The sequence below is a fragment of the Pleurodeles waltl genome, chromosome 2_2, assembly GCF_031143425.1.
Source record: "Pleurodeles waltl isolate 20211129_DDA chromosome 2_2, aPleWal1.hap1.20221129, whole genome shotgun sequence".
Taxonomy (NCBI): Eukaryota; Metazoa; Chordata; class Amphibia; order Caudata; family Salamandridae; genus Pleurodeles; species Pleurodeles waltl.
Genome location: NC_090439.1, coordinates 971,744,033 through 971,767,034, shown reverse-complemented (window position 1 = coordinate 971,767,034; position 23,002 = coordinate 971,744,033). Strand labels below are relative to the sequence as shown.

General features: G+C 46.4%; 1 protein-coding gene across 1 annotated transcript in view; it reads right to left on the bottom strand.

Moving 5' to 3' along the window:
• Positions 1 to 23,002, bottom strand: part of COLEC10 (collectin subfamily member 10) — a 361,952-nt gene that overhangs the window by 236,697 nt on the left and 102,253 nt on the right. The window contains exon 2 of the mRNA XM_069220654.1: positions 13,085 to 13,156. Coding sequence (XP_069076755.1) covers positions 13,085 to 13,156 — 72 coding nt within the window. The remainder of the gene's footprint in view (positions 1 to 13,084; positions 13,157 to 23,002) is intronic.

Here is a 23,002-nt window from a genome sequence, read left to right as displayed (position 1 = left end):
AGAGTCATAGCATTCAGAATCGGCATGTAGTGTACCAAACTCCATATATTTTGCAGACCATTTCTCCTGACACATTTCAGTAGGTATAGCCTGCTGAAATCTATAGGGGGAAAACAGCTGGGAGTGATAATTGGCACCAAATTTAGAATTCTTATCTCTGTGCAAAATTACATTTGCAATTGGGGCCTATGTGTGCTCAGATCTCACTATCAATGCATATGCTACAAATATATATTCTCTTTTTATGTTTTTTGCAGTTTTATGTAGTGCAAACTTGGCCCAAGGACATTACAGTGCTTTACATAAGCTCCAGATAACATTACACATTTTCTTTTTAGACAATCAATATTAAGTGAATCACAGTATAATGAGTCGACACAGAGGCTCAAACCTGGTAATCCAGTTTCAAAGTTAGCAACCAATAACAGTCGGTAATTTGATCAGACAGGGGAGTGGGTGAACCCCACATGCAAAAAACATACATTCACTCATCCATCTACATACAAAATCACACACCCATGCATCCACAAACAAGCGCACATCCACCCATCATTCACAATCACATACACACCCACCCATTCACAGCACACACCCATTAATATACGTATATTATTCATACATACACACGTACACGCATGCACCAAAATAATTTTTTTTTACCAGTACACAGGGATGATCATTGGTGGCAGGAAGGAAGCCTTGGTGATTCCTGAAAGAATGGGACTGCCACATTCTCTCATTGGCTGACCTTGTTATGTGTCAGCCAATGAGAGAAGACAGGAGTCAGTAAGACTGCTGACCCCACCTCACTCTCTGACAAGCATCACTTGATGGACACTCTATCCCTGGGCGCTTCAAGGCTTGAAACTGACGCTCCTAGCTCCAAGTCTATCAGTTAGTGCCCCCCTCACTCTGGCTGGAAGGCCCTCCAAGAGCTTTGCTGGGATGAGGAGGTCACGCTCACATGGCTGTAAAATCTGCAGCCCAGCAAAACTCAACTCAGGCAGCCAGGCGTCTGCATCTTCAGCGCATGGAGAGCACATAGATACCTGACCTGAATATGAAGAGTGTCTTTCAGGTTGATTTTTGGAAAAAGGCTGGGCTGTGGGGCCCCTCTGCCCTTAAGGACAGATCTTGCCTGTCATCAACTGTATGTGTTCAGTACATTGTTCTGTGTAAATGGTTAGGAGTGGGCATAACTATTGTAATTCAAGGTAGTGCACTTGCACGGAATTACCTAAAAATTCTGCAATATTACACAAAATTACACAAGAAGAGTAATTGTTCATTTAGCTCTATTTTCTAAGCTCAAAATGCGCTCTAGCATTCAAAATGGTGTGAGGATGTATTTTTTGTAAACATATTTTTATTGCAGTTTCAGTTATCCACTTAACATGTAGTCATGGTACAATACAACATGAAGCAGCCATTGCTGTTTCAATACAGTGGTCCAACTCAATCCATACATTTCCGAGTCCTTAGAAAACTGGGACCCTAAGAACTCACCCAACTTCCCTTCCCTTATCCAACCCAACTTCCCCCTCCCCTTTAGTGAGCCCATTGGTGTATTGCGAGAGGAGCATTGTGCGTTGGGGTTAGAGACATAGTTCCTCTCCTATTGTGTGGCAGCATCAAGTTCCCTAACAGTAAAAAGGGTCCGTCAATAGGTGGTGCGCGATTGGGTCCTTATAGTCTGCTATTCCGTCATTCAGTCAAGGGACCAGATCAGTCTGGATCTCCTCCTCCAAAGCATCTCTTACTACCTCCCATCCTTGCGTTATTTCTGGTGGTCTCATTCCTCTCTTGGCCTCTCTGAAGAACATCTCTCTCACATTTAGCCCATTTTTTCAATTCCCTTTTCCACTGGTATAGCCTCGGTCCTGTCAGATTTTTCCAGGCCATTGCAATTTCCCTCTTAGCCCTCTTAGCCAGCACGTAGGCCAGGTCCTGAAATCTGCTAGTTCCTTTCGTCGTGGACGAACGTGGAAACCACCTGAGCAAGCAATGGCCTATTGTGCAGGGAATCTCCTTGCCTATCGTAATCAAGCAGGTATAATCATGTAATTATTGGCAATTCTGCATCAAACAGTAACACATAATTACTTATTTACTCTGATTACTCCTGCATAATTAAATTACTTCAAGGCCTATAAATGGTAAATATGTGGAGAACTGCAAAAACTGTACAGTTCAGTATTTATGGATTGATAAACTTTATTACAAAAATATGATACTTGAAGCAGTTTTACTGCATCAGTGATGCAAAAAAAATTACATACACAATATTTGCCATTTCTTTGTGCCAAGGACTGGTCTAATTGCTCTGCAAAGAAGCCAACAGAACATGGTACCACTCTAACTCAATTCACAAAGCATTTTGTGCAACCAAGTAGAACTTAAGTGTGCTAGTGGAATGTGCACTGGGTGTAGACTCACATTTGCTTTTTGCAGTGCTATTAAATCACATATGGAATTACAATGTTATAGACATGAATACTAGATGTGCGGACAACTGCATTGGTATTCGTATTTGGAAATGCTGATGCTGTGGTTATCAGTACTTAAAGGATGACTGGGCCATTACGAATTTTGCACTTGGTAATGGGGAATAACTGCTGCAATCAGTGTTTCAGCACTGTATTCTGCATGCTTTTCCTCATTACCTGGCAACCTCGCATGTTTTTCTTAATTACTAGGCCTTTTTCATCCACATATTTTGACTCCTTTTAAAAGGTGAAATATCCATGGTGACAAAATCAGTAGTTGTGGTTTTTGGGTGAAACGTATAAATCAAGATTTGCCTGGTAACGCCCATTGCCAGTAAAATTTTGCCTTTTTTCTAGAGCCTTTCTGGCTTTAGAACTGTGTGCACTTAACTCCTGCTAACCAGCTGTATTGTGCCTGTGCTCCCCCTTTAACCATTGTTAAATTGCCATATTCCTGACTGACACATTTGACTTGCCTGTAAGTTCTGAGCATGTGGTGTAAAAGTGCAAAAGGGCCCAAGACTCAAATGGCATTTGTGGAGTGCTGCACATATTGTGCCACCCACTATGGTAGCAGTGCAAACATGGCTTCAGGCCGACCCTGTGTACCCTGACTGTTGAAGTGTAAACCTGCAATGCAAAAGGATTATCACAATACACACCTTCCCACACTCTCATCCTTCAGAGCCCAAGTTTAGTGTGGCCGAAGGCTTTCTCAATCTTGAAAATGGCCTGACAGAAGGCTTTGTGAGCATATTAGTAGTAGGGCAGACAGGAACTGCTTCAAAACTGAGTAAGGTTACTCCTCTCCAGATGCCTACTTCAAAACACTTCCTGAAACTACAGAAAATCAGACAAAGAACTGGCCCTGCTGTCTGTGGCCAATGAGGAACCCTGAAGGACTAGATCTGCTCCCTCTTGATCTAGGGCAAAGGACTGGACTCTAGGATACACCTGGTTGGGATATCTGACCCACACTCTTTTGCGGTTGGCCTGAAATCGTGCCTACATCCCGGTCTCTTGCGACCTTAGACTATTATTGGCGCTTAGCTCTTTTTAGTGCTATTATTACTTAACACTTTAAAAATTCAGATCTCTGATTCCCCTAATTGAATTTTTGTCATTTACTTATTTATTTTCACTCAATTTTTCTAATTTGATTTGGGTTTTTTATTGTTTGGCATTTTGACTTTATTACTGTTTGGTACTGCATTAATACTTAACATATCTCCCCAAGTTAAACCTGTCTGCTCTGTGCTATAACTTCCAGGGAATTGAGCTTAGGTTAATTTAGTAACTTTGAGGGTTCATTCTTACAAGAGTTGTGATTGTTCTTTGAGGTGAGTAGTCACCCACCACAAACAATAATCCAGTTTCTAACAAGGACACTGGGTGTAAACTGGCTGATGTCTGGCTTCACTATGCCTGTGATTCATGGACCTCATTTACAAATAGCAAGCAGACACTTTTCTGACAGCCAAGAATTAGTTAGCATTCTGAGCATCAGAAGATCCAGGCTCTTTAGGTTGGGCCCTAGGTCCCCAGTGCAACATATGGTAGTCCCTCTCAGGCAGGACTAATCACTAATGACCACCACATGATGCTGGGAAAAACGTCAGGCACTTGGCTATTTTGTTTCTAGTTAGTTTATCTTGCGGGTTTTAGATAAATAAGCCCCTTCAAGCCATTACTAGTGGAAACATACATGGTTACCTTTAATAAAATGCCCATGTCCCATCAGTACAACTATCCCCTAAAAATTCCCAGGCACAGTCAAAATGTAGCACTCTAATTTCAATCCATCAATCAGTCGACTTGTAGAGTGCAACTTGTCAATACTGAGGGTATTCAGGTGCTGACAGTTTCCAGGTTCTCAATAGAAGACCCAGGTTTTCAGCATCCTACAGAACTTCTATAGAGTAGGGGCGGTCCTGAAGTGAGGGGGAGGCCAAGGCCATTCAAGGCTTCAGTTGTAACCTAGGAGAAGGAGCGTCCTCCTGCTCTGCCAACACAAGGGAGATGGAGCAGAGGTGCCTGGAGGGTTTGTGGAATCTCAGGTGGTGGTTGATGTAGGCAGGTCCAGAGTTGTGCAAGGCCTTGAACATGTGAGTGAGGAGCTCGACTGGCATCTCTTCTGAATCGGGGGTGAGTAGTGTTTTTTGAGATGGGGGTTGATGTGGGTGCGACAAGGGAGATCCAGGGGGAGCCTTGCTGCTGGGTACTGGATGGTTTGTAGTCTTTGAACTAGGTGGACCTCAATTTCCACCTAGAGGGTGTTTCAATAGTCCAGTCGTTGAGAAAGCTACTTCAAATCTTACTTAGCATGCGCAGGATGAAGAAGCAGGATTGACTTGGGACCTCATGTTGAGTTTGCTGTCTAGAATGATACCAAGACCCCTAGCGTGCTCGTCTGGGATTGGAGTGGGCTCCAGTTCTCTGGGCAACCAAGAGGTGTCCCAGGGGGAGTTGTCAAAGCAGCAGATCAAGACTTCTGTCTTGTCTGTGTTGACTTGAGGCAGTTATTCCTCATCCAATTTGCAGCACTGGTCATGCACTGGTGGAAGTTGGTTTTGGGGGCAGTGGAGTTTTCAGAGAAAGAGAGAGGATGAGTTACGTGTTATCAGTGCAGGATATAATGTTGAGTCCGTGGGATCTGACTAAATTGGCAAGGGAGTCATGTAGATGTTGAAGAGAGTGGGACTGGGTAATGAACCTTGGGGGACTCCGTAGAAGATTGCTTTGGTTCTGGAGGTCAAGGGTGGAAGGTGGACTCATTGTGTTCTGTTGGTGAGGAAGGAGGTAATCCATCTGAACGAGGCTCCTTTGATGCCTATGTCATGAAGTCTGGCAATGAGCATGTGGTGGGAGACGGTGTGAAAGGCTGATGAGAGATTGAGTAGGATAAAAGCGTCTGTCTCTCCTGTGTCGAGGAGGGCCCAGATGTTGTCTGTGGCCGCGATCAGGGTAGTCTCAGTGCTGTGGTTGCTATGAAATCCAGATTGGGAGTCATCCAGGAGGTGATTCTGTTCCACGCAGATGGTGAGTTGTTAGTTGATGTTTTTGTCTGGGAAAGCAAGCATGGAGATGGGTCTGTAGTTGCTGTGTTTGTTGGATTCCGCTGAAGGTTTCTTCAGCAGTAGTTTGATTTCTGCATCATTCCATTCTTTTGGGAAGACTGGAAGAGCCCTGTGAGGTGTTGAGAAGGGTGGAAAGTTTGAGGCTGATCCTGGATGCTCCTAGGTTGAAGATGTGGTGGAGCATGGGTCGGATAGGGCCCTTGAGTGGATGGATTTCCTGATGGAGATGGTGTTCTGTCTGGGCCGTTGTTGGTGCACCACCTTCCCCTGAGGTGCTTGAATTAGCATTTGGCTGTCCTGAGGTTCCTTCTCCCACCTCACTGCCAAGATCTGGAACAACCTCCCCCATGCCTACGTACCACCCATGCCCTCCTCAACTTCAGGAAGAAGCTTAAGACCTGGCTCTTCGGCGAGTAGCTACCAGTTTGAGTCAACCACCCACAGCTCCTGGATACCCTCTAAGGTGATAAGCTGTGCTTTACAAATCCCATGATTGATTGATTGAGGTCCTCAGTGTACAAGCTGGCTTGTTTGGTGGATGTTCTGTGTTTCTTGTTCTTGATGGGGGCGACAATGTTAGCACAGTCAGTGATCCAAGTGTTGAAGTTTCGGATGTCCTGGTTCATGTTTTGGGCTGCATCAGGGGGAGGGCATGGGGATCGTGATGATGAACTGGATGATTGAGTGGTTGGTCCATGTGAATGTGATAGTATGGCTGTATTTGATGTGGTCACTGGAGGTGAATATGGGGTTGAGCATGTATCCAGCGATGTGTAAGGGGTTCTGTACGAGTTGGGTGAGGCTGATATTGTTCAAGCTGTCAAGGTGGCAGAGTTAGGATCAGTTTTGTTCTAGAAGTGGAAGTTGAGGTCACCCTGGAACATTTAGTCCTTCGAGACGATTGGCGAGGGAGGGGTGATGAAATCAGTGATAAGGTTGCAGAAGGTGGTTTAAGGTCATGGTGGATGGTATATGAGGGTTCCTCTATGGATGGATTTTGGACCTGTTTGGATAGTGAAGTTGAGTTACTCCATTGCTGGGATGGTGTCATCTGTGGCAGTGGTGCAATTGATGTGGATAATTGTGATTCCTCCACCTGACTTGTTAACGCAGTCACGGTGGATGATTCTCAGGCCTGCTGGTGTGGCGGTGCTGATATCAGGCTGAGGCGGGGTTGAGACAGGTCTTGGTTAGAAAGACAACATCAGGTGGGAGAGTGTCTACAAGGTCCTAGACCTCGGTTGCGTGTTTGCTGAGTGAGCAAGTTTTGAGGAGGGTGCATGCGAGCTGGTAGTGGGCAGATGGTGTTGCACGTCTAGTGGCCTGGCTGTTACTGAGAGGGGTGGTGGTGTGCATGTTGTGTCAGGTGAAGTGGCAGAGGGTGTAGGTGAAAAGTCCCACCGGAGAGTCTGGTGCGGCATGGTGGCAATGTTCATGTGAGCATTGAGGGCACGGAGGGTGGTCGAAGTGTATTTATTGGTGGCGGTTGGACCAGGAATCCTGGTGCTAGGCATGGTTCAGGCACGGATAAGCGCAGACAGGTTGGCCTTTGGCTGCATTGCAGCTGCCATTTAGTAGGTTCTGGGAGATGGGAGGGGCACTAGGGGGAGTGTGTGGGGCTGGCAAAAAAGAGAAGGTGAGGGTGGGGGAAGCAGGAGGAGGAAAGAGAGGCGGGAAAGGGCTGAAAGGCGCAACAGCAAAAGCAGACTAAAAAGGCCCAACTAGAGCAGAAAAAGCAAAAAGAGAAGAAAAAAGAATGAAGGAACAAGGTGAGAATTAAACAATAGGGAAAAGAATAATGTGGAGAGTAAGAAAAAAGGGTGGGAAACAGGCAGGAGTAGCAACCAAAAAGACAGGAGAAAGAGAAGGAGCAGCAAAAATGGTGGGAAAGAGACCAAGAGGTGAGTGGCACAGAAGTGGGAAGAGGAAGAAGAATGCAGCAGAGGAGAAAAGGCCTGGAAGAATGTGGATCCTGGAGCTGGCCAAGGGCCAACAGAGGTAGGTACGTAGAGAGCTGGGCCTGGTCACCTGCTCAATATAGTTTAGAACAATATGTCAGTGTTAGAAATGGGGTCTCTGGTTGTCAGTCAGTTTGCACTTTGTCCAAACAGGGATCCTCACTCTAGTCAGGGCAATGGAGATACACACTTAGATAACCCCTGAACACAAAGTACCTGGTTTGCATAAAAAATAAAGCCACCCGGGCGAGTATGAGTCAAAAAAGTTAGAGATGCGTCATTTTCTCACTTGCAAGTGAGGCCATGCATCGTTTTCCTGACGAGGCACCTTGGGTCCGAGCATGTTTACAATGACTTTGACACCCAGCGATGATGCGTGAGAAATCTGGCCAAACAGCGATGGGAAACTGCGATGTATGGGGTTTGCATCATTTTCAGCAGTCGCAAGCGGGTGTTGCGTCGTTTCTCCAGCCGCAATGCAGGTGGTGCATCGATTTCAGCTGCCAGGTGGGCAGAGCGTTGTTTTTACAGCCAAATTGTAGGTGCTGAGTTAAAATTTTCCCCGCATAGCTCCTTGTGCGTGGATTTCAGTCCTTTTCCTACCAGCTTCACCTTTCAAAGGCCCAGGAAATGGATAGGGCACCACTTGGCAGGGCAGGAGCCTCAGAAGAGAGTCCCATTGCTGGCAGAGGAAGTATTTGATGGCCCTGAGACTTTAAAACAGGAGGCAAGCTCAATCCAAGCCCTTGGAGACAATTTACAAGCAGGAATATTCCACAAAGTCCAGTCTTTGTCCTCTTTCAGGCAGAAACAGCAACTCCAGGCCAACCCAGCAAAGCACAGTCACAGGCAAAGGGGCAGTACTCCTCCTCCAGCTCTTCAGCTCTTGTCTTTGGCAGAGGTTCCTCTTGTTTCCAGAAATAATCTGAAAATCTGGAATTTTGGGTCCACTACTTATACCCCTTTCTACCCCTGAAGTAGGCAAACTTCAAAGGAAAGTCTCTGTTGCTCACAAGATCCTGCCTTGCACAGGCCTGGCTCCAGACTCACACCAGGGGGTTTGAGACTGCATTGTGTGAGGGCAGGCACAGCCCATTCAGGTGTAAGTGGCCACTCCTCCCTCCACTCTAGCCCAGATGGCCCATCAGGATATACAGGCTACACTCCAGCTCCCTTTGTGTCACTGTCTAGTAGAGATTCACAAACAGCCCAACTGTCAGTCTGACTCAGACAAGGAATACACAAGCAGGCAGAGTCACAGAATGGTTTAAGCAAGAAAATGCCCACTTTCTATTTAAAAAACAACTTCACAAAAGGTGTATTTTTCAAATGTGAGTTCAGAGACCCCAAACTCCACATCTCCATCTTCTCCCAAAGGGAAACTGCACTTAAAAGTTATTTGAAGATAGCACCCATATTAACCTATGAGAGAGATAGGCCTTGCAACAGTGAACACTGAATTTGGCAGTATTTTACTATTAGGACATATAAAATACATCAGTACATGTCCCACCTTTAACATACACTGCACCCTGCCCATGGGGCTACCTAGGGCCTACCACCTTAGGGGTAACTTACATGTATAAAAATGGAAGGTTTAGGCCTGACAAGTGTGTACACTTGCCAGCTCAAATTGGCAGTTTAAAACTGCACACACACAGGCAATAGCAGGTCTAAGCCATGTTTACAGGCCTACTCATGTGGGTGACACAACCAGTGCTGCAGGCCCATTAGTAGCATTTGATTTACAGGCCATGGGCACTTCTAGTGCACTTTACTAGGGACCTACTAGTACATCAAATGTGCCAATCATGGAAAAGCCAGTTACAGATATAATTTAGACAGGGAGCACTTGCACTTTAGCACTGGTCAGCAGTGGTAAAGTGCCCAGAGTACCAAAAGCAGCAAAAACTGAGTCCAGCACACAGTGAAAACATGGGAAGAAGAGGCACAAAAGACAGGGGAGACCACACCAAAGATGCCAGGTGTAACAGTCAGAAAGATAAAGCCGTTTGTTTCTGTCAAATGAAACCAGTGCCTGACATTACGTTTTCACCAAAAAGCTCCTGCCCCATTAGCATGAGAACGTTTGGCAAACATTTATTAGAGATACAGATGGAACATTTATTAGAGATACAATTCTTTGGTGGGCAGCAACCAGGCTGTGGGAGGAGATCATTCACCACCATAGTGGATTCGAGTCTGTCTACCAAATTGTATTTTAGGCCCTTAGCTCTGACAATGGAAGGCATACATTTGTACAGTATAGTAATGAGAAGAAATCACTCAAAATATTAGTGAGGGTGAAAGGAAAAGGTCTTCCACAGGGGGAACATATTTTGCCCCTGGAGACAAAACAATAAAAAGCTTTGAAGTGCAATTGCACTATACTGTTAGATTTTTGTATGAGTAAACGTGCAGCACATATACTTAAACATGCATAAATGCTAAATCATTAATGTAGCATGCATTTTACGAATTCCACACCAACTCTGCTACTGTCACAGATTCCTAAAGGAGTTTGTGGGAGTCTTGAAATGTTATACTTATACCCACATTTAACACCTACTGTGACTGACATTTTTCCTCTCTGTATTAAGTTGTACCCTATGGCTGCATATTGTAGCCTTGTTGAATCTACCTCTTATGAATAACTGCCTGCACCTTTAACATGGGCCACAACCAAAAGTGGTCCTATAATGACATAGACCAAAATACTGTTGTGGATCAAACCCACAGCCCTTCCAGTAGCCACGACACAAGGCAATACAGCTTTCTTCCTAATCTTCCAGTTCAGCCCCACTACACTAAAACAATTGTGCAAAAACTGACTTTCCACAGAAGGTTTTGCCCAGCGATAGGCATGATTCACATTAGAAACGCAAACTTACCTCTTTGACATCAAACTACCTGAAATATTATAAAGAGGCATAGTCACAAAGTACATTTTGTAGTATATTTAGTAGCACTGCAGTAATACCACTTGTACTATAATACGCTATTTATAAACCTACATGCGGAGATCTCCACCTCTCCTATCTTTCATGTGCAGCTCTGCCTCCACTGCATACAAATACAATTTTGAAGTAAATGTGGAAGGGACAGGGGGAGTGACTGAATGATTGGATTGTTACTATTAAATGGGAGATGACTATAGAGGGGTACAGGGAGAGACATGCACCCACTGACAAAAGAATAAGCATATTTCTATCCACTAACTACACTTCTATAAGTAGTGCAGCCAAAAAGTTAATACAAAGTAGTAAATGTACCCTAGCTCAGACCTGGGGAAAGTTCAAAACCACACATGGTGAACCACTGGTACTGCAACACATTCCCATAGATAGTGTTGGAGGCAGGGACTATAATAACACCCAGTATGGAAAGAAATGAATTTATTTTCACTTTTCTTTAAAAGATATTAATTTGATTTAATGGTAAAAATGTATACAAAAAATAAAAATAAAAACATTTTACAGGAAAATATTTTAATAAAATTGTTTAATGCTAAAGTTAACTTTATTTAAAAATAATTACCTTAATTTAAATAAATTATTTACATAACTTTTAGCACCTTTAATACATAATAAATAAATATAAACAATTTAATTTAGGAGAATTAAAATATTTTCCATGTCAGTTAATACATTTAATTTGTGTATGTTTTTAATTTATAATTAGTTTCATTGTGCTTTGCCATTTGTTTTATTCTTTTGTTGCATTTAAAATAAACAGAGAACAATGATGTACATTAATATTTAACATACAACTATTTGAACAATTATTTTAGATTAAAAACATACTTTTTTACTTTTCCCTATACTGTACTATAGGGCAATCTCCTCCTACTTGTGAAAAGTTACAAGTGGTGACTTTACACTTGTAAATTGGGCTCCATTCCATAGGGGGGACATAAACGTTTACAATATGTGTAAATGTACGTTTGTGGCCAGGGCCTCAAGTCTGCAAACCACACTCCCCATCTCTCTTCTTCACACAAGCACTCCCCTCACAGGGTATAATCACCAAGTCACTAATTTACTGACACCCTGAAAAACCTTACTTGACATAGCTACTCCTGGAGGGCCAAACAATGCTAAAACTACTACAGTCAAAAAGGTTCCATAGCAGTAGTAAATATACTGCAGCTCAGACCTGGAGTAAGTTCAGCACCACACATGGCCAACCACTGGCACTGCAGCACCCTCCCATAAAAAATAATGTGGGCGGGGAATTAAAATACATCTCCTATTAGCTAATGTTAACATAAATTATTATATTTTCCCTTAAAAAAAAAAAATATATAGATTTAGATTAATGTAAAAATTGTGTGCAAATAAAAAAGTATTTAATTAAAAATGTTAATAGCCTTTTTCATAAAAAAGTTACCTTTCATTTTTTATTAACAATAATTACATTATTTAAATCAATTAAATTGATTTTATACATACATTTTAGCAATTTTTCCCTACATCATAATTAAATATAAACATTGAACGTGGTACATTTGAATGCTCAAAAGTAATTAAGTCTGGCTCTAATGTGCACAAACATTTAAAGAAGCAAACAAATGCACACACAAAAGTGTACTATTGTGTGTCTGTGCAAACCCCCCTCCAGCTTGCAGTTCTGTCGTTTCTTATTACTCAAGCTTCCATTTGGTAGAAAACCAAGTGACTCAAGTATCATATTGAGACCTTTCAAAATTACTAATTGCTTCCTTTGTCAATATTTCATGGCTTTATCACTACAGCCTGCCAAGTAAGCATCGTGGAGGTATTGGTTCGAAATTGTTTCCACACTGGAGGTTTTTTCACTAAAGTGCTGCTTTAAACTAAAGTATTCATAAAGCCATATTCATCGAAGCTTCCACTAAGAAAATGTGAAAGGTGATACTATTGCCACCACAAATGCATGCTCCTATACCATGCTTCCTTGGTCCCTTGAGCTTTTGCTCGCCTTTCTCTCCTTTGGATAGGCATGTCTACATTTCATGGTCAAGGAAAACATGCATCTCCAAAATGTCACTGTGTATTCCTTCCAGGGCATAAATTCGCTAGATGATAATGATATTAGGGTGGATTTTGGATTTGGAGACCTGCCTTATGAAATTTCTTTTGACCTATTTCCTTCTAATGGCAGTGTATTCATTCTTCCTTTAATCATTAGTAAAGGAATATGCACTGAGTAATCATTTTAAGCATGCACCATGGTGGATTCTCATGTAAATTATATTTATCAACATAATTTTGTTAATATCTGACCTTACAAAGGAACACTACATATGTAACCAACAACAATAACAAAATAACTGAATATCCAATATGGCACAAAATTGTTTACATTATGAATGTGGCAATTCACAACAGAATTTCTAAATTACACAACAAGGGGTGGACATTATGTAGCATAATTACAGGCTTCCTAATTGATTTATGGGATTTGAATTCCTGTTGCACACGCGTAGTAATCATTAATTATTGCAAATAATCCCACCACATTTACCAAGACAACTGCAAATGCTCTAGCTAATCTCCGAGACACAAGTTGCTGGTGTGCCTACCTTTTGAGCCAATGGGTCCTTCTTTTCCAGGTTTTCCGGTTTCTCCAGAATTCCCTTTCTCACCTTGATCACCTGTTGATGGAAAACAAACAAGGCAATAAGAAGATAAATATACATCATTTGTATTACATTTTTATGATTTCTATGTCCAAAACTGAGTTGAGACTCCATTTCTCAGTGCCAGGATACCCTCAAAGGTGTAAGCGAGTGTAACAAATATTAATGACATAGCACATAACATAGCATAAATTGACATTAGGTATAAGACATAATGTTACTGGTTTACCAATAGGTTTATCGCTTCTACAAGAAATTTGTGACAAAATGGCTGCTGCCTCTGATACCCCAGATGTGGGAATGTGGCTATTCTTCCAGGAGAAAAAAAGGATTTATGAATGCGCCTTAAAATTAAATTACAGAGCAGACTTCACGGTAATCTCATAAATGGTAATCATTTGAAGATATGCATACATTTTTTTTTAAAAAGACCTTCGAATTTGCCATGGTTTCAATCACTTACCCAAGCTAATCACTGACCATGAAGGGTAAGCAAACCAGGCCGCACGGTTGGGGTACAGTAATTGACACAATCCACTGAAATGCATACAAAGAATACACAGATTATTGCAGACTTTGAAACTACGCTTGATTTGTTTGAGGCATTTACTTATTGTGATGAAAGAAGTCTTTGGGCAGATGATTGCTACATGTGGAAAGATGCTTACAAACTGATTTTATGGATAAACATGTTGAAACCACATTTTGTTATTGTTGCTACTCATCGCTTGTGTAGCGCGCTTCTGCCATTGGTGTGGTCTTGCAGCGTGTGTAGGCTGGTGCTTTCGAAAAAAAGTGAAGGATTTTATTTGCTTCTTTTATGGCTAGAACTGACTTCTGTCATTTCTAGAGTGTTCGCAGATGAACACTTTCCCTGGATGGAGCCATATTACTGCGCCCTCCCATATTACTGAGCCCGAGGGTCTGAGACCCCCGTGAAGCCATGGCCTGAGCTACTGGTCTGAAGCTGAGCTGGGGTCTGCAAGAGCCACAGCTGCTGCCTCAGCCTAAAGGCGCCAAAAAAGTCAGCTACTTCTCATCTCCACAACTGTGTGAGCTGAAACGAGGGTCGAAGGGAGAAGTAGGTTTGAGGTTGTTCAGGAGATCAGCTAACTCTGATGTTAGTAAAGACAGAGAGGCTTGAGAGACAGAAAGTGGCCAGCTGGACAGTCGATTAAGAACCTGTGAGCCCTATATCAAAACACATGGCTGCCAATCAAGACACAGCTCGGTTTTAGAAAAATTGGAAAAAGATTTTCAATATACATCACTGTCTCTTTTACCATGGCCCTAACATTTTACCATATGTTGTAATGCAATTCAGTCAGCACACATTAGTGCGAACACCTCACACTATGACCTGTCCAAAATGATAATTCACTGCTTAATCCGAAACAGCACACACCAACGATCAGAGAAAAATACCAGACACCAATGGACTATGGATAGAGTCTATTGTTCCTTAGTAAACCAACCATTAACTGTGGTAGCTATTTCAAAACTGGTCAGTATATAGCGTTTCTTCCACATTTAATGTGAGCTATGACAAGCATCGTGTTGCTCGATTTCAGCAACATGTGATAATACCAGGCTCTGGCGTTTAGGTGGTACACACATATGAGTTTGTCATTCTTCTTCGAAAGAGCTGATCCCAGCCGTTGACTCAAAGCACATTTACCACACTTTACACAGGTGCTCAGTCTTTTACTTTCACAAGTAGCATATTGCAAATCTTCAATATATATGTTGAGATATAATTGGAATTTAAGGGCGCATCCCCTTACTAGTTATTCAAGCCTCCACTACCAATGTCCCAATTCTCAACACCCAAGAAAACAATACAAATCAAGATGAGAAAAGTGAGAATTGCAAAAAGCACCTGGCACTTTCATAAAAAAAAAATCACAGACAAAACAACTTTCCCACCTGAATTACATACGATAAAAAATAATCCAAGTGACCGTTTTGCCCCACAGAAATCATATCACTTTTAATGGATGAGAAATTGGCCATCGGAGGCCAACTTAATTTGTCTGTATACAGTAACAATTCATGTTGCAAAGATGCCCTAAAAGTTAGAAAAATGACAAAAAAGAATTTCTAGTTGTGCCATTCATGAGAGAAAATGATTGATAACAGATCTTGTACTGTCAGGAAATTACTCCACAGAGGCTAGAATCTGCAGTTGAAAGCTCTGGATTTTCAGGCTTGGTTTTTGACTATAATTTGATCTTGATGAAGAAAGTAATTTTGTGGGTGTTTATATTGGAAGTATTGTCGGTATGGAATCTGCTGCTACGCAGAAACAGAGGCACGGAATATGATAGCTTCGGGTCTTGTTCATCCCTCATATTTCTCATATTTAATGTTTATTTTTTATCAGTTATCTCTTTAGCTGTCTATTTCTTTGTTTCATAACGTTACTGGGACTGGGAGTAAGGTTCCTGCTCTGACCCTCTCTGTATAACCTCTTGAGTCTCAACTATAAACAATCCAGCATTATTGGTTGTCCCCTCTCACCACACTCTGCGATCCCCTGGCAATATTTCTTTTTCCTTTGAAAGAATACTTGTGCAATGTCTAAAGATGCTTTGTGATGAAAAGCAGCGCAAACTAGGTGCAGATCAATTTTCTGGCACTGAAGTGAAAGCAATGCCAAAAATGCCTTATGTCAGGGGTTCGCAACCTTTTGACTTCTGTGGACCCCTTTTATCAATACTGGAACCCAAGGACCCCCACTGAATCATTATTGGAATCCAGGCACCCCCCACTACTTAGTCATTACTGAAAGCTGGGGACTTAGACCCTCATTACAACCCTGGCGGACGGTGGTAAAGCAGCGGCAATACTGCCAACAGAACAGCGGAAAAAAAATGGAATCATAACCATGGCGGAAACCGCCAACATAGACAGCCACTTTAACACTCCGACTGCCACGTCGGTACAAACAAACAGCTTGGCGGTCACCGCCAACAGACAGGCGGAGGACAAAGTACCGCCCACTGTATTCCAAAACGCCTATCCGCCACCTTTTCCGGGGCGGATCCAACGCTATCAAAAGCACGGCGGATATAGTACGCAGAAGGGAAACCACTCACCTCTCAACACCCAAAGAGGAACCAGGTCGCCATGGAGCCCGAGTCACACGTACTGCCCATGCTGGTCTTCCTCCGGCTCTATCAGGAGCAGGACAGACGCCGTCGACGACCACAGTGAGTACTGCACCTACAACACAGGGGAGGGGGGGAGGATAAAGAGAGTGACACACACACGCAACACGCAACACGCAATACCCCCACCCTCACCCACAAATATATGCAGCAGCATTACAAATACACCTCCCCACCCCCTGGAATAACGCAAGGACAAAAGGAAATGATTGTAACGATTGTAATCATGAAAAATCAGATAGTGAAAGTTCAAAAATCAGTATATACAAATATGTACACCAACTACAGAAGTCCGGACAGTGTACCAATCATTGTCCGTGGACCAGTGGTCCCAAAATGCATGGGCCAAGTCCACACAAGATACCTGACTCGAAACGGAGAGAACACTGCAGGGGCATCAGATCGAAATGAAAGAGGCACCTCAGGGGGAAGGGGAGGGGGGGCACCTCAGACGGATGAACGCACGACGCCACTGCTCCTCGAGGGGGCTCCATGCCCATTGCTGTATCCTGGGGAGTGCAAAGCCACAGTCTCTCAATTCACTCCAGTGGGTGGTTTGCCCACTGCTTTATCCTGGGGAGTGCAAAGCCACAGTCTCTCAAGTCTTTCCAGTGGGTGGTTTGCCCACTGCTTTATCCTGGGGAGTGCAAAGCCACAGTCTCTCAAGTCACTCCAGTGGGTGGTTTGCCCACTGCTTTATCCTGGGGAGTGCAAAGCCACAGTCTCTCAAGTGGATAACAGTCTCCACTGGTTCTGGAGGGGGCCTTGTGCCCAGAGTGCTTCATCCTGCCAAGGACTGAGGTAGTGGATGTGATTCTCCACTGGTTCTGGAGGGGGCCTTGTGCCCAGAGTGCTTCATCCTGCCAAGGACTGAGGTAGTGGACGTGATTCTCCACTGGTTCTGGAGGGGGCCTTGTTCCCAGAGTGCTCCACATGCAGTGTGGCCGGTCCCATTCCCTCACCTGGGTGTGCCACAAGATTGCCTAGGAACAGGTAGCATGATACGCCATGGAGGCAGAGATATACCCCACCCTGCTGCGGCTTCGCCTGCTACCTGCAGGTGCAAACAGTGATGAACGTCATGCCTCATGGAAGCTGGGCAGGGTCCAGGAAGTCTCCTCCAGCCTCTGGCGGCTGCCCACTGGTGATGGTAGCCATGTCATCTGTAGTGCCACTGTCCGAGCACGTCGCAGGGCTGGTGGCGGGGCTGGTGGCGGGGCTTGCGGCGGTGTCTGTGGTGGCGGTGCTGGCGGTGGTGCATGTGTCAGCACCGGTTTAGGGACACAGCAGGACGTCTCCTGCAGCCTCGGTCTGCTGCCCACTGGGGAGGATGCTGGGGACTGTTACTGAGGGAGCAGACGTGCAGGTGGCGGTGCAGGTGGCTGTGCAGGTGGCGGTGCAGGTGGCGGTGCTGGTGTCGGGGCAGGTTGCGGTGTTCGCCGCCGTACAGGTTGGTGTAGTCGTGGACTGAAGGGGTGACACTAGTCCCTCAGTCGGTGCCACCACGCCCTGTCCTGACCTGCTCCTCTGCTTTTGTCCCTTCTCCACCTTTGATGGTGCCGCAGGTGTCTTGCCACTGTCCCCTTTTGTTTTGCCGGAGCCCTTGGTGGCTGGTAGGTGCGGCTTCTCCCTCCGGGATGTGGGCACCTTCTTCACCGTGGCAGGGGGCGGAATGTCCTTGGCCTCGCAAGGGGGCACACTGGCAGCCCTGATGGGTGGCGCACTCGATGACCCTGCAGTTGCTGGCACCACTGTGCCTGGGGATTTGGGGGCTGAGGTGTTGGGCTGGGTCTTGAAAGCCTGGCCTTAGGGGAAGGACGGGGGGAGGTGTAGGTAAGAGGTCAAAGTTAGCGAGGAAAAGTTTTTTAGACACCCTAGGACGGGAAGATGGAGGGGGTTTGAGAGTGGAGGAAGAGGTAGTGGTTGTAGGAGGTGTACGTTTGCTGAATTTGGGTGAAGGTGCATGGGTCGGAGGCTGTTGTGAGGTGGATGGCTGTTGGGTGGGTGGGTGCCTGCCTTTGTGTACTTTGGGAGGAGGGCTCACAGACACACTGGGAGAGGACACTGGAGATGTGTGAATGGCAGTGGGGGTGGTGATTGCACGTGAGCGGGGTGTGGTGGTGGGTGTGCTGGTGATAGGGGTAGTGGCTGAAGATGTAGTGCATGCAGGTGTGAGTGGAGACGAGACTGGGAGGGAGGAGGCAGACGAGGAGGAGGGGGACACAGTGGAGGCAGTGGCTGTTGGTATGTCTGCATGTGTATGATGCTTGCGTGAGTGCCTGTGGGATGTGTGGTGCTTATGTTTGCCTGAGCTTCCCTTGTGTGTTGATGTGTGTGCATGCTGGTCTGATGGTGTGCTTGGGATAGGTACAGGGGATTGGGTCTGGGTAGAGGAAGTTGGAGGGAGGAGGCTGGACACAGGGACAATGGCTGCCATCAGTGCTGAGGCCAGATCCTGAAATGCTCTCTGTTGGGCCGCCTGCCCAGAATGAATGCCCTCCAGGTATGCATTTGTTTGTTGCAAATGCCTCTCAACACCCTGGATGGCATTCAAAATGGTAGATTGCCCAACAGTGAGGGATCTCAGGAGGTCAATAACCTCCTCACTGAGGGCAGCAGGGCTGACTGGGGCAGGGCCTGAGGTGCCTGGGGCGAAGGAGATGCCCACCCTCCTGGGTGAGCAGGCAATGGACACACACTGACGGGCTGCTGGGAGGGCGGTGCTGGTTGGTCAGAGGTGCCCGCCACCGCAAGGGAGCTCCCATCAGAGGAGGAGTCGCTGTCGCTGGTGTATGCTCCTGTCCCCTTCGTAGAGCTCCCCTCGCCCTCCGTCCCACTGGTGGCTTCAGACGCCGTTGCTTCACCCTCCAGGGCCATGTGGGTTGCAGCTCCCTCCTGCTCCGGTGCCAAAGCTCCTCCGCCTGATGATGCTAATGCACGCAAGAACAGGGAGACAAAACAAAAAGGGGGGGGGAAGACAGAGGATACACATGGTCAGTGCATGCAACACCACTACCGTTGGCGGACACAACACACAGGGAGCAGCCCTATGCACTAAACCATGCACTAACAGTTCCTAGCAAATTCACATGCCCATGGGGGACGAGGCCTAGGCCCAATTGCTGCACACCTGGAAGTCACAGGAGCCTGACTAGGTGTAGATGGCTATTACCAGTAGTGGGGTTGGGGTGCCACAGAGCCTGCCCAGCAAGGGACCTAGCCTACCAAGTTCGCCCTGGTCTAGGGGAACCCACAGCCCACTTCGACCATCCAGACACCTTGTAATGCGTGCTGGGTCAGCTGAAGGAGAGTGTACTCACCCTCTTGTGGCTGCTGTGATGTCCTCAAGCGCCCATCAAACTCCAGATAGGCCACCGCCAGGATCCGGTACATCAGGGGGATCATGGTGCGATGGGCACCCCTTCCACGTTGGGAGGCCATCCCCAGCTGGGCCTCCGCCATCTTCTTGCTCCAGTGGCGCAGGTCCTCCCATATTTTACGGCAGTGGGTGCTTCGTCTATGGTAGACCCCCAGGGTCCGGACGTCCTTGGTGATAGCACGCCAAATAGCCTTCTTCTGGTGGGCGCTGACCTAGAGGAAAAGGGAGTTAAAAATTGATGATTCTATCCCGTACATTTCATCTCACGCATTGCCAAACAGCTCCCACCCTGGCCCAGACATACATACACACACAATCCTGACATGCAGGCCTGTCCGCCACCCCACCCTCTACCATCCACGAAACTCCATACACTCTGGTGCCATCCACCATGCTCAGAGTGTACTCACCTGTTTGTCTGGAGGACCGTACAGTTGCGTGTACTGGGGGAGGACCCCATCCACTAGTTTCTCCAACTCCTCCGAAGTGAAGGCAGGGGCCTTTCCCCAGACACTGTAGCCATTGTCGCTTCCAGACACAGGTCACAGCAGCACTTGCAGTGTAGGTCCTCTCCTGTTGAAGATCAGGTATCAAGTGAGGGAACAGATAGAAAATGGCGGTCACGTCCATGGTGGTGCATACCGTCACCGCCGGCGTGCATCGTCATTGGCTCCTGGAACCCATAGGGCCCAATGTTAACCAATGCTGAATTGTGCAGCGGTCTCTGACCGCCCACCGCAATGGTGTACAACGCCAGCGCAGTTAGCTCATTTCCCCTTGTCCCACCTTACAGGTCAGGCAGCCGTCATTTCAGGGAGCCACATGGCATGGATGTTTGGCAGACCAGAACATCTCCCATGTGAATGCCAAGTATCCTGGCTCAGTGTATGACGCTTACATTTTGAGGAATAGCAGCATCCCTTATGTGATGGGGCAACTCCAGAGGCACCGGGTGTGGCTAATAGGTGAGCCCAAGGTCCAAATACAGTTGACATAGGTGGCTGGGTATGGTGTTGTCCCTAAGGGTTAGTGTGTGTCTAACAGTTGTCCCTCTATATTTGCAGGTGACTCTGGTTACCCCAACCTGTCATGGCTACTGACCCCAGTGAGGAATCCCAGGACAAGGGCAGAGGAACGATACAATGAGGCACATGGGCGAACTAGGAGGATTATAGAACGCACCTTCGGCCTCCTGAAGGCCAGATTCCGGTGCCTCCATCTGACTGGTGAATCCCTATACTACTCACTGAAGAAGGTGTGCCAGATCATTGTGGCCTGCTGTAAGTTGCACAACCTGGCTTTGCGATGCCAGGTGCCTTTTCTGCAGGAGGATGGGCCAGATGGTGGTCTTGTGGCAGCTGTGGAGCCTGTGGACAGTGAAGAAGAGGAGGCAGAAGAAGAAGATGTCGGCAACCGAAACAACATCATCATGCAATACTTCCAGTGAGACACAAGTAAGAAGATGTAACTGCTTCCCACATCTCATCCTATTGTTGGAGCTAGCATAAGTCTGTCACTTTCACTCAGTGTATGGACCCTGACTTGTTACTTTGCCTTTCCATTTCACAGATCTGAGTCCCACTTTGTGCCCTCTGCTCTGTTTACTGCTGGCCTACTTCTGTGTAACATTGGTATGTGAACAAGTACATTGACATTGCTATATTCCTGAGATTTTGTTATTACACATCAGTGAAAGCACAGACTGACTCCAGATTGTTAAGTGATTCAAGGGTGTTTATTTTTGTGCAAATAAGGTGAGGGGGGTCTGAAATGGGCTGGGGTGATGGTGGAGGAATGTTCATGGCAGAGTCCAGTCTATTTGTTTCACAGGTGCATTGTCCAATGGGGCATAGGAAGTGGAGCAATGGCAGTTTAAGGTAGACAGGATGTCAAAGTATGACAGAAGGGTGACATTCAGGGGGGTCTTATTTCCTGGCGGGGGTCTTGTTCCTGGATCTCAGGGACCGTTTGCGGGGTGGTTCTCCTTCTGCAGGGGGTGGGGTGCTGGTGTTGTGTTGTTCCTGTGCCGGTGCCTCCTATCCACTAGCGCCGGCGGAGGTGGAGGGCTGTTCATCGTCCAGGCTAGTGTCAGGGGCCCGTTGGTGGGCCACTGTGTCCCTCATGGTGTTGACAAGGTCTGCCAGCACCCCTGCAATGGTGACCAGGGTGGTGTTGATGGACTTCAAGTCCTCCCTGATCCCCAGGTAGTCTCCCCAGGCAGCCGCTGGGTCTCCTGAAACTTGGCCAGTACCATGCCCATGGTCTCCTGGGAATGGTGGTCAGCTCCCATGATTTTGGAGAGTGGGTTCCCTGGGCCTGTCCTCCCCCTGTCGCACAGCAGTCCTCCCAGCTTTCCTGTTAACCTGTGCCTCTGTCCCCTGAACTGTGTGCCCACTGACCCCAGGTCCCTGATCGTCCTGTGTTAGTGGGTTTGCCTGGGTTCCCTGTAGTAGCGGACACACTGCTGATTGACGTGTCCTGGGGACAGAGGGATGGGCCTGCTGGGTGGGTGCTGTGCTGGTGTTTCCTGAGGGGGGAAGCTCTGTGGTGGCTTGTGACAGTGGCAGGCGACCCGACTGTCTCCAGATCCCTGATGGGCGGGGCTGGTGATCTTGATCCAGGCGTGCAGAGCTGCTGTCATCACTTTGGGCCTCTTCTGTGGGGGGACTGGATATGTCTGGCACCTCCTGTCCGGGATGTTGGGTAGGGGTCCTGTTGGGGTGTAAATGCATAGTTATTGTATCTGTGTGTGCCATCTTGTGCAATGGGTAAGTTACCCTTTACTCCTGTGCTTGCATTATTGCCGTGGCCCTTGTGTGATTGGTGATTTTGGGGCATGAGTGAGTCTCTCTACTGGACATGCTTTGGTGATGGGTGTCCATGCATTGGTGTTACATTCCGGGCTTGATTTTGGGATGTGTAGGTTGTGTTAGTGGGGTATCTGTGGGTTGTTGGGGTGATGGGTGTGAGGGTGAGGGTGGGAGTATGTGATGGCATGCAGGTGGGCTGGGGGGGATAAGGTAGTAAAGATTTGCCTTACCAGAGTCCTGTCCTCCTGCTACTCCTGCGAGGCCCTCAGGATGCATTATTGCCAAGACTTGCTCCTCCCATGTTGTTAGTTGTGGGGGAGGAGTGGGGGTCCACCCCCAGTCCTCTGTACAGCAATCTTGTGTCTGGATACCATGGAACGTACCTTCCCCCGTAGGTCGTTCCACCTCTTCCTGATGTCATCCCGTGTTCTTGGATGCTGTCCCACTACGTTGACCCTGTCCACGATTCTCTGCCATAGCTTCATCTTCCTTGCAATGGAGG